The sequence below is a fragment of the Chinchilla lanigera genome, unplaced genomic scaffold, assembly GCF_000276665.1.
Source record: "Chinchilla lanigera isolate Chin_1 unplaced genomic scaffold, ChiLan1.0 scaffold00004, whole genome shotgun sequence".
Lineage (NCBI taxonomy): Eukaryota > Metazoa > Chordata > Mammalia > Rodentia > Chinchillidae > Chinchilla > Chinchilla lanigera.
Genome location: NW_004955405.1, coordinates 39,212,472 through 39,225,086, shown reverse-complemented (window position 1 = coordinate 39,225,086; position 12,615 = coordinate 39,212,472). Strand labels below are relative to the sequence as shown.

The following is a 12,615-nucleotide window of genomic DNA, read 5'->3' as shown; positions in this document are numbered from 1 at the left end:
AGCCTCTGGAGTGCTGGGATTGCAGGTATGCACCACCACACCCAGCTATAGTATACCTTAATAGAGACTTTAAAACATTTTATTTTATTAAAGAATTAATAAAGGAAATAATAATTTCCACTGTTAACTACCAGGTAGTGGTAAGATCATTTGATCTGATATTTTGACAGTCCCATTCTGTGATAGCATATAGTTCATTTTGATGTAATGTGAGTAACATTTTCCTGAAAAATTTAGGCAGCAGGATCCTATGGAATATTGGAACTGGCCTTGTTTTATAACTCAGACCAGCAGATTGAAGTAAACCAATTATTAATCATTTTGGAAATTTAAGAATTAAGTCTCCAAGTTCCTTTGACACAGTGAGAGTGTAGGGCTTGCCACTATATTATATTGAAAATACTTTTCTGGACTTTTCCTGATCAGCTCTGTGGTCAGATGATCTGGAACTCCCCGCCTATCCCAGGTCGCTTTGACCTCCCAAGCACTAAGATTACAGGCCTGTGTCACCACATCAATGCAGTTATTATTTTAATTTACCAATGATAAAACACATTCTAACTCTATCTAGTTTTAACACAATAAAAAAAAGTATCCCTTTGCCAGATGTTGTGGGACATGCCTGTAATCCCATACTACATAATGAGTTCAAGGCCAGCCTGGACAACAGAGGAAGACCCTGTTTCAGAAAACAAACAACAACCACCACTCCACCAAACCCGAAGTCTGTTTAATGCCTTACTTACTTCAAATATGAAAAGATAACTTTTTATAATTTTTTAAATTAGAAGATTAATAAATTAAGCAGCTTAAAAAATAATAAGCAGGCTATATAGTGATTATCAGTTCCCTGTCAATCTCACTCCTTAGAAATAAACATGGTTAATAATTTCTTATGGGTCCTTCCAGGCATCCTAATGTATTTAAAGCATATGCTTTTTCTTTTCTCAAGAGCCCTGACTGGGGCTGTAACCTAAATCATGTTTTGTTTCCAACTTTTTGGAAGTCTTGACATTCCAAAAAATGAATGTCTTGACATTCATTTTTACTTTAAATATTTTTCTTTTGACTGTACTTTAAAAATGTGTAAACATTTTATTTTCCAAAGTAGGAGTGTATGTATATACAGGACAACTTCATGTACTTTCCCCTTCCATAAATTATGTGTCTCTGTTTTTTTCAGCATTGGGGGTCTTATTCTGGACACAACTGTCTCTGACCCAAACCTGGTTGGGATTGTGGTTTACACGCCGGTTATCAATGGTAAGAATTAGATATCAAGCCCTTGTTTACTCTTAGGCACCAATAGTTAGTCCTAGAGCTCAGTTTTTAAGTCTGTCTTCCTGTCCCATCCATTACAGGCATGTACCACCATGCACAGCTAAGACAGAGCTTTTGAGACCTGTATTTCATTTTCAGTATGCTAGGGGTGTACTGTTTAGAGGACCCCTGTTGATCATCATCTTCATCATGTGCTATCATTTAGTAGGTACATAACATAGCACATAGCATACAGTTCTTTTTTTGCAAGTTATATATCATTTAATCCTCACAATAAGATAGTAATTTGTTCATGATTTCATATCCAGGTAAGTGGTGAGGTGAGACTTAAACCCAGATCTGCTTCATTCCAAAATACGAGGGGTTTTTCCCTTACAATGTACTACTACTGATTTATCTGTCTTATTAGATACATAAATACATAGATCATTTAAAGTAAAGCATAGCAGTGATGATACTGTGATTAGGATATTGTTTAATACTTACTAACATCTCTCAGAACTATTAGTATTCTCCAAAATGGATTTCCCTAGTTCTATGAGGTGGTAGTAATTTCCAGAGTAACTTCTGTGGTCAGTAAATATTCGATAAACATCAGGTTAAACAGATTTTTTGACCTCGGAATTTCCTAAAACCTTTGTCATGTGAACATGTTCTGTGAATCTCTCCTGGAACTTCTGATAGCTGGCTGTTGGAATTTCTGGATCCAAGCTTTATTCAGATTCCAAGACCACATTTGGTAGGGCTTATGTCATATATCCCTATCACAATTTACTTTCAAATAATAATGTACTATTTTACATGTAGGATTAAGAGGTTTATGTGAGTTGAATTTACCACTCTTCCTACCATGTTTTTTTGTCATGCATTTTACTTAGTTATAAACCCTATATTTACATTGTTATTTGTGCTTTAAACAATTTTTAACAGGAGATTAAAATAGAAAATGTTGTTTTCTGTATTTCCCCATGTAAATTGGCATTTCCAGCATTCTTCTTTCCTTCGTGTGGATGCAGATTTCCATCTAGTATTACATGTTTTTCTTCTTCCTAAAGCATGCTTTTTCCTTCAGGGCGTCTTGAGGGCAACGCTGCAGAGAAACCAGAGGCCCCGGGCATGGTCTCTCCCAGCGTGCCTCACTCGCCTTCCCCTCCACCTGTGTGCCTAGCTTCCGGCCTCCTCAGCAGAGCGGACGCTGCTGTCAGACACTGACTGACGCGGCTGCAGCTGGACGCCTCCCGTGGGACTCGCTCCGTCCGCCCTTCCTGCGCTACCGTGTGCCCGCGTCGTTCATCCTAAGTCACCTTTCCCAAGGGCTCTGCCTGCTCAGGCTTCTGTCCCTTCTCCTCCTCTTTCCAGCAGACTTTCCAGTGCAGTCCGTGCTTTCTCACCTCGTTCCATCCCTTCCGTCTTATTCTACTGCTCCGCTAAGCTGTTCGGTGACCTCCTGATTACTTCGTCCGGTTATTTTCACACCTCACTCAGTTAGTTCCACAACTCAAAAGTATTTGGTGTGCCCCTCAGGCCTCATCCCTTTCTCTGGAAACTCCTGCCCTTCGCTGGTTCCTGCTTTCTAATTCCCTTAGGTGTCGGTGTGGTTCAGGACTGTCTTCTTGATCCTCAATTTTCAGTCTTAGAAGTGACACTGTCTAGTCCAGACCAGCAGCACCGCCTGGGATCTGGTTGCAGATGCAGGTTCTCAGGCCTGAATGAGAAGCTCTGCGGCAGGGCCCCTCTGGTGATTCTGATAATGTGCTTTTGCAGTCTGAGATCTGTGGTTTTGGCTTTTTGTGTGTGTGTTTGGTCATGTGGCTTTAACCCTTTAGTTATAGGCTTGACACATACACGTTCGTTTCCAGGTCCAAACCTGACATGGGATATTGTCACATAGAGGATCTAAAAGCTCCTAAGTGAACTCTGTATTTCCCCCAAACCCACTCTTCTTTCCATGTTTCCTAGGTCAGTGAGTGATGTTATTATCCATGTAGTACCCCAAGGAGGACATCCTAGAGTCACATACTTCCTCTCCTACTTATACTCTACTTTTATCAGCTCTTCGGATGTGTGTGTGTGTGTGTGTGTGTGTGTGTGTGTGTGTGTGTGTGTGTGTATGTGTATGTGTACGGGGTATTACTGGGGATTCACTATCCCTGAGTTACATCCTCAGCCCTTTTTATTATTTTAAGATGGAGCCTTGCTAAGTTGCCCAGACTGACCTCAAAGTTGTGATCCTCCTGCCTTAGTCTCCCAGGTCACTGGGGTTATAGACATTTGCCATTGCACCCCATTTACCGGCTCTTGAAATAACTTCTGAATTAGTCTCAAGTGCTTTCGTCTGTCCTTCCCCTGCTTTTGTTCATTATCTTTCCTGGATAGATCTCCATGAGTGACCTCCCTGCCCCTGTGCCACCCAGTTTAACCTGTCATGCTCATTTGCTGTCAAGAGTTATCTTTCTAACAAAACTAATCATGTCCCCTGCTTAAAGATAGTTAACACCATAAGGTAGCACATGCCTGGAATCCCAGCTTCTGGAGAGGCTGAGGCAGAAGAATTTCGGGTTCGAGGCCAGTCTAGGCAATTTAGCAAGACTTTGCTTTAAAATTAAAAAGGGCTGAGGATGTAGCTCAGTGGTAGAGCATTTGCCTGGCATGTGCAAGGCCCTGAGTTCAATCCCCATATCATAGAAAACTTAAAAAAAAAAAAAAAAAGACCACAGCTTTTTGTTTCCTAGAGAATAAGGTACAAATTATCCATCATAACACAGTGGGCCCTGTCGGCCCAGACCTCTGCCCCCCTGGTCCCACACACTGTCCACTTCAGAGTCCCTTCTTGCTGTTGCTCAGGCGCTCTCAGTCAGTCACATCCTGTGTCTCCATGGTGCTCTTCTGAACTCACTGCTGTTCTCCTTTTCTTCATACAAAGTACTGATCGTTTATCCAGACCCCATTAAAATGTCAGTTCCACTGCGGAGCAGCTCTGTAGCAGAGCCCAGTGCTCGCTCTTCTATGCTTCCGAAGTACGTTTGAGCAATTTTATTACAGTGCATTTTGAATGATAATTTCCTTTTTGTACGATTCTCTGAATAATGCCTACCACATTAAAATTTGGTAATTACTGAATGAATAAATGCATGAGTTAGGGCATATATTTAGTTTTGCTGCAAACTATGTGTCACTGAATTGGAGAAAATTATCTTATTAAATAACACAACTTAGAACATAAACAAAAATTACATGTATATTAGCAGAAACCGTTGAGGTGCATTTAAAGAAGCAAAAATTGAAAATGGTTCCTTCTCTTTATATAAAAATGGCAATGATGGCAACACTTACTACTTTCTTTAATTTCTCCTGTGTGTAACTAGAGAAATTAGTTTAATATTGGTTTCTCAACATTTCCTCCTGTTGGGTCTGCTTCCTGTGCTCGCTGGATAGGAGGGAATGTTTGGATGGAGCTCTTTAGGTATTACAAGGGAAGATGTTTTGTAGAAAGAAGAAAGACTCAAGCTAGAGAGCAATTGTGAGAGGAAAGAGAGCTATTAATGTGGCGAGGAGGATGACTCAAGTGGGACCACTTGTTCAGCGATTAGGAAGTCGCTGGAGGGTTCCATTCAGTTGAGTAGCAGGTTAAGTCAGTGGAAGCATAATTTCAGCAGAGGATATTATTAACAGTGAAAGAGCACGAGTTACATTTTACATGAGAGCGATGATGACTCCCAGTACTTAATATATAGTATTTCACTTACATAAACTTCAAAAGCATGCAAAACTAAATGACATATTATTTAAGACTATACATATAGTATGGCGGTACCTAAGAAATGCAAGAGAATTAAAAACAATTAAGGACAGTTACTGTGAAGGCAGGAAGCTGGGTGGGAAGCGCATGGAAGGCACTAAATATAAACGTGATGCCTCTTTTTCTTTGGTCGGAGGATGGAATCCAGGGCTTTGCACTGAGGTGCGTCCCCAGCTGTTTTTATTTTGAGACAGGGTCTTACTGAGTCACCCAGGTCTCAGACTTGGGAGCCTCCAGGGCAGCTGTATTCCTTTTTTAAATAGGGCGGTGAATACATGGGTTGGGTTTTTGGTTTTGTGGCCTATATACTTTATAATATTATTTTTGTATCTATTTAGTATAAAACTATTAAAATCTTGGAAGTAGCATTTTTTCAATTTCTCATTAAATGTTGAACTATGAAAAGGAGAGAACTCAGGTAGAACTCCACCATGCCTGGAAGTAAAATGTGGAGCTGTTTCTAGGATACAAGCTGTAGACTGCGCTCATTTGCAAGGACGCAGAGAGCTGGAGGAGAAGGAAGGGCGGACTGCAGGGGATGGGGATGCTGGCAGAGGGGGCCAGGCTGGGAAGCGAGGGGCTACACAGTAGCTTTGGAAAGACGGATGTGCCTAACCTCAGGAGAGACAGGCGGAAACGCAGGCTGCGAGGTTGGGCGTGGAGACTGAGAGGAAGGTACTCACAGCTCCAGCCTCAGTTGTGCCCGGAAAGTAGACACATTTTCCCAGGCAGTGCTTCACCTTTCTGATGTCACAGTGCACACAGGAAATTATGTGTACCAGGACAGCGCGCCAGGTGTCAGGCAGCCACTGAGAGCAGAGGACCAGAGGGTCCACCTTAACACAACCGTGGTGCATTTGCGTGCATTTGCTGGGGAGTTCTGACCTCGGGCTGTGCTGCTCACGCTGCTTTTTTCATCATCATCCTCTAAAGGAGGCATTTCAGATATTTTCCCCTAAATACCCCCGCCCTTACGATACTAAAGTCAGAGCGATACTGTTTGTCCCGTTAGTGTACTACATATGCAATGATGGGCATAATCCGTGTGCGTGATGAGTATAGATAGACGCTTGTGGACTGTATACGTAGATGTGCCTTACACATAAAATGAACACACACACACACACACACACACACACACACACACACACGAGCCAGGTTTTTCCCTTGGAAAATGCAGTCTGGCTGGTGAAATGGGAGACACGGACTTTGCCAGTCGCCCGCCCCATTGGTGTGCAGGTGTTCTCGGAGAGGGTGACACAGATGATGGGCTAGAGCTCTGGCGGTGAGTGTCCCTGCCCCCGGCTATGCGAAAGGATCTTCACTGGGAGGGGCTCTATGTGTTTCTTCTAAAAAAAACAATGAAAAATTGGAAGGTGTGTCTTCCGACATCATTGCATTTCTTGAAACTAAAAGTAATTTGGGTTAGGATCGGGTGGATTGTAAGGATTGCTTTTTAAGACCATGAACTTTTACTTCGGGTTCCTTTGGATATCTGCAAAAGAATTCTTGACAGGATTTGAAATATGTCCTGTGCTGTGCATGCTAAACATTTACTGGAAACATATTTCTAAATTTAACAAAACAGAAATTTGAATTTTAAATAGTCCCTAGATGAACCTGCTAATAATTTCTTCTTATAGCAAATGTTTTTATTATCAACTAAGATTATTCTAGCAGAAGATACCTCAAATTAGGTTCTGTGGGTACTCAGGAATGTCACTAATTAGTATACTGACAAGCTGTTTTTACTAATGTTTTTAATTTATGTGAGACTATCTTTAGATGTTCTCCACCAGCTCTAATAATGCAATTAGTCTCTGAAGAATTTAAATAATTTAAAAGAAAGGCTAATAACAAGCTCTTAATGGAAACATAGTATATATTATGATAGTAGGAAAGCATTTTTGACATCAAAGGAAACTACTCCAAGGTAATAATTTTGCAGTAGTTTGAAAATATAACCAGCAATCATGATGAGACCGTGAGAGGCTAACACTTTAATTAGTCCCTTCACTAATTATATTGTTTACTCTGAAATGTTTTCATTTAATCTGGAAAAGTTTTTCCAGTATCCATCTCTGAAATCTGTTAATTTTATTTTTCATTTAGTGCAGTTGTAGCATCAGTTAGGTTTCCTCAGCTGCAGTATGCAGCAAGTCCGGGAGCACGGGGAAGAGGACGCAGTAAGTCGATTATTTATAAGGGTTCCTTTCTTAGGTTAATCTGTTACATGGTAACACAGATAAAAGCAGTTTTAAAAAGTTCAACCACCACTTGTGGGTGTTCAAAGAGAGCTGCACATAATCACCAGTAGCTTTTTGTTTTAAACTCAATCCAGGGGAAGCCACAGCTACAGTAGAGAGTCTCAGACCTACCAGTGCACCACGCTGTGTTTACGTGGAAGCGGCACATAGCTAACACCAAAGGGGACCTCGCTCCACCCCGCCCCAAGCTGCAGCGTGCACGACCCCAGAGGGGCCGCGGTGTGTGCGTTTCCACGGGAAGCGTCCAGTGCTGGGGGAGAGCTCTGAATGAGGTCTTTTGCTTTGCATTAAGTACACTTCTTTTTTTCCCAATGCAAACTACTTTTCTGTTAATAACTCAGTATAAGTATTTTAAGTTCTATGCTCCCTCCACTGTGGGTCCATGTGTACTTTTACATAACTATAAATCACCTTCAAGCAACTAGATAGCCTAACTTTTTAACTTAATCTTTTATTTATTGATTTTTAGTACCTGTTTGCAGCACGTGTTGACATCCCTTGTGTGGGGCTGGTAATGTACATAGCACATCTTAATTCTTTCATCTACCTCCCCTCCACCGCCATCTCTTGATCTGCCTCCTATTTGCGAAACATCTGCCCCGCTCAAGTGCAGTTTTAGCATTAGTTTCTTCTCCTTTGGGGAACTATGAACAGAAACCCACAGATAATTACAAGACTTTTTCCCCCACCCCGGTTTCTTCCTCATTGCTTTTTCCATATTTCCTTCTGAAAGTGTGTTGTATATCACATATTCTTACCTCATTCAGTTTCTAAGATACATTGATTTTCTTTTAGTTAAAGGAGTAAGTTACTGGCTTTGTTTGTGTACTGTTAGCAGATGAGTACCAGTGTATGCCAATTATTCAGTGTCATATTTTAGTTGTTTACTTTGGAAAGTGGGCTTAGATTTAGAAAATTCAGATTTTAAAAATAGTTATCACAAACTTCTAGTAAAAAGTTCACAGAATGTACAGAAGGCAGCTTAAATGATTATTTAAAATACGGGCCCCCAGGTGAGTGTGCTGGTACACACCTGTGATCCCAGCTACCTGGGCTACTTAGTGACTTACCAAGACCATACCTCAAAAAAAAAAAAAAAAAAGCCTTGGGCGTGTAGCTTAGTCGAAGGCCATGGGTTAAGTCCCCAGTACAGCAGAATAATAAATGAATATGGACAGACAGGAGCTGAGTAATTTATTCTTTTTGTTACTTGTTACTTTTGAAAAGCAGCAGAGTCCTTAGGCATCCTTTGACCAGTGAATTCCCCATCACTTTAAGTGTGAGAACCCACAGTTAGGAAACAGCAAGTCAGAAACATACTAGTTGTGTAAATCATTTAATTATTAGTAATGCTGGTTAACATTTGTTGGGCCTGCACTGTCTGCAGCGTCTTTGATGCACGCATTACTTTATGCAGTTCTCTCAGCATCCTTATGGGGTGTCTGTAAGTGACCCTCACTTTCAGACGAGGAAACAGGAGCCCCAGAGAAGTTACCTGTCACTGTCACGGCAAGTGGCTGAGGCAGTGGCGTTGGCCCTGTGGTGGGAGCCAGCGTCGGGAATCTGCAGAGAACAGAGCTCACATTCATGAGCAGGGTTCTCCCACCTCGGCGGTGTGATTTTTAAACACAGTTTTAAAGACATTTATTTTCCTTTAGAAAATTTTCCAGAGCTCTGTGGGATGCATTTTTAAAACATTTTTATGATGAACTATATTTTAAATTATCCTGAACGGTTGCTTTTAATGAATTTTTTATTTACCAAATGACGTGATAAGGAAATTGTGAAGCTACATTTAGTTTAAAATAAAGTCATTGCAATTTCAGTTTTTAAAATGTAGCATTTAAATTGCTTTATTTTTGGTGCATTGGCACTAAAAGAGATCACTCTTGGCTTTGGAGGGGAGAGTTCATGCTTTTCTCGTTTCTCTTCCATTTTTTCTGTGATTAAAAAACATTAAAATTTTATTCCCCCAGTAACAAATTCATCTTTTAGAATTCAGTGAATGCCAAAACTTCACTGAGTAGTAGGCAGTGCAGAGGTAACGCAGCTGACCTTGAGCAAGTCCTCACCTCTGTTCCTTAGCGTAACCCTTGTCTGTACCTCGGGAAAGCACTTAGGTGGGGAGGCTGCCGGGGCCTGCTTTCTCCACGGGAAGTTGCCTGTGGTTGGGTCCTAAAATCGTCTCCAGAACTGTCAGGAAGAGAACTCACCATCCACCAACAAGAGGTAATTCTTTACAGACAGTAACAAAAGCAAAAACGGAGCCAGGCAATCTTGCGTCTGTTGTTCAGGAGGGAGAATCTGTGGTGTTCTCAGGAAACTTGGGTCTCGGGTGGGTGGCAGCCGTTTGTACCGCCTGGTCAGAGGGCTACCACCGTCTGACCTTTCCCAGGGTAGTCAAAGCCTTTGGGTTTCAGTCCTGATTCAGACATCCCGTCTGTGTTGCCCTCTAACTACTCCTGTACAAACGTGACTCCCTAGATGTGCGCAGAGTGACAGTTTGGTCAACAGTAGGCCTCATGTGCGCCAGCAGGATAGATTTATATTGCCTGGTGCCGCTGCAGCAGGCTTCCCATGAGTGCACAGTGTGTTTTCACACGGAGATAAAGTCGCCTCACAACCCCCTGGTTAAGTGATGTGCGACTGGATATATTCAGTGTGATTCCAGTGCAGTCTGGATTTGAGGTTCCCAGTTCTGGCAATAAAACTAAAAAAACAGATCTCAAAAGACATAATTTGCCAATGGTATTTGAAAAATTGCTTCCTATCACTAATCATGAGAGAAGTGCCAGACAGAACTACACGAGATAACTCTTCATTTCAGCAAGAATTGCTGTTATCAAACAGCGAAACGTCGCAAGTGCGGGGGGGATGTGGGACGTAGGGGCCCTTGCACACTCTTGGTGGGAGTGTGCATCAGTACAGCCACTGTGGAGAGCAGTATGAAGGCGCCTAAAATATATATCTATTCAAGAGTTTTAAGTGTTTTATATGCCAGCAGATTCTTTCTGTTTTAACATTTAGGTTTTTAATCCATTTTTATTTTAATTTAGTATGCTGTGAGATCCATGGGTCTTGGTTCAGTCTTCTGCATGCGGACAGCCAGTTTCCCAGAACTGCTTAGTGAAGACACTGTCTTTCCTCGGTCCAGTTTATGGTTTTGGTCACTCAGTCCAAGATCAAATAGGGGCACGTGCCTGGGATTGCTTCTGTGCCCTCTATTCTGTGCCAATGATCCTGTCTGTTTCTTGTGCCAGTGCCATGCTGCTTTTATCCTGTTACTTGGAAATATAACTTCAGATCCAGAATTGTGATGTGTCCTATCTCTTTGCCCAGGATTGCTTTTGCTGTTCTGTTCTCTTCTGGTTCCATGTAAATTTTAGGACTGTTTTCTGTAGTTCTGTGAGGAATGCTCTCGGTGTTTTAATTGGGATTGTGCTAAAGCTGTATAACAGTTTGGGAAGTATGCCCATTTGACTGTATTATTTCTGCCTATCCAGAAACAGGACATCTGTCCTCTTTGAACTCCTTTTCGAGAGTACTGTAATTCTCTTGATAGAGGTCTTTTACTTCTTTGGTTGGCTTAATTCTTAAGTATTTAATTTTTCTTGATGCTATTGTTAGTGGTATTATGTTTCTAATTTCTTTCTCAGTGAATTCTGTATGGTAGATGTACAGGAATACTACTGTTTTGTGAGTTGATTTCGTGTCCTTCATTACTAAATTCTGGTTATTAATTATAGGACTCATTTGTAGGAGGTTTTTGGGTCTTGTATGTAAAGGATCATGTTGTCTGCAAATAATGCTACTTTGACTTTTTTCCCTTTTATAGGTATCCTTTTTGTTTCTTTCTTGACTGATTGCTCTGGCTAATGTTTTGAGTACTAGATTGAATAGGAGTGGTGGCAGTGGACATCCTTATCTTTTTCCTGACTTGAGAAAGCTTTCAGCTTTTCCCTGTTTCATGGGATGTTGGCAGTTGGTTTGTCGTTAATGACTTTCTGTCAGATTGAGGTAAGGTTGTTCTGTACCTGTTTCTTCAGGGTTTTATTAGAAACGGATGATGTATTTTATCAAAGGCTTTTCTGCATCTGTCGATATAATCATGTGAGTTTTGTCCTTGCTTCTGGTTATGTTGTTGTGGCAAACATACTTATTTAATTGAGTCACCCACAGGGGCCAGATGCAGAGACAAGCAAGTTTATCAGCCGGTGGTTGGGGCCCAGTACATAACCAAGCATCGACCCTGAAGGGCAGGAGGGGAGAATAGTTACAGAGTTCGAGTCCAGGTCTAGTTCCAGGTCTAGGGAGTGCTGATATGATTTGGTGTACCCATAGAAATACTCTTACAAAGCATGGGCTTAACTTGCGACAAAGGAACAAAGGTGTTTGACTTTTACGTAGGGAGCAGGCTGTCCTACGACAAAGCATCGGGTGGTATCAGGTTAGGTAACTAGGACAACATTTACAAGAAAAAACTTAAGGAAACAGAAACTTAGGTTTTAAAATGGCACTCAAGTACAAAACGGCATAGATTTGATTCCCTTTCCCATATCAATGTGATATATTACAATTTTGGATTTGTGTATGTTGAACCATCCCTGCATCCCTAGGATGAAGCATGCTTGGTTTTATCATACGATCTTTCAGATGATTTGTTGCATTGTGTTTGCCAGTACTATAACTTGTTGAGGATTTTCACGTCTATGTTCATAAAAGAAATTGGCCAGTAGTTGTCTTTTTTTCATTGATTCCTTGTTTTAAATCTGGGTAATGCTAGCTTCCAGGAATAACTTTGGGAGTGCTCCTTCTCAGTCAGTTTTATTAAAGAGTTTGAGGAGTATTGGTATTAAATGTTCCTTGAAGTTCCTACAGCACTAAGCGATGAATCCAACAGAACTTGGTCTTTTCTTAGGAGGTAGTTTTTTTTTTTTTTTTCTTTTTATCAATTCAGTCTCATTGCCTGATATTTGATTACTCAGGGCTTTTATAACGTCAGGTTCAGCTTTAGTAGTTCATAGATATCTAGGAATCTATCCATTTCTTCTTAATTCTCATTTTATTAGAGTACAGATTCTCAGAATAGTTACTAATAATCTTCTGGATCTTGGCAAAGTCTGTTTTCATTTCTAAGAACATTAGTTTGGTTCTCTCTTTCTCTTTAGTATGATTATTTTTTTTTGTTTTTTTTTTTCCTCCGGTACCGGGAACCGAACTCACGACCTTGCGCTTGCCAGGCAGGCGCTTTTGCCGCTGAGCTAAATC

At 41.1% G+C, this 12,615-nt stretch overlaps 1 protein-coding gene across 6 annotated transcripts in view; it reads left to right on the top strand.

The window, feature by feature from the left end:
* The window catches only part of Slc41a2 (solute carrier family 41 (magnesium transporter), member 2), a 99,394-nt gene that overhangs the window by 55,703 nt on the left and 31,076 nt on the right, over positions 1-12,615 (top strand). For all 6 annotated transcript variants that reach the window (XM_005374600.2, XM_013518965.1, XM_005374602.2 and 3 more), the window contains exon 8: positions 1,184-1,263. In XM_005374600.2, coding sequence (XP_005374657.1) covers positions 1,184-1,263 — 80 coding nt within the window. The remainder of the gene's footprint in view (positions 1-1,183; positions 1,264-12,615) is intronic.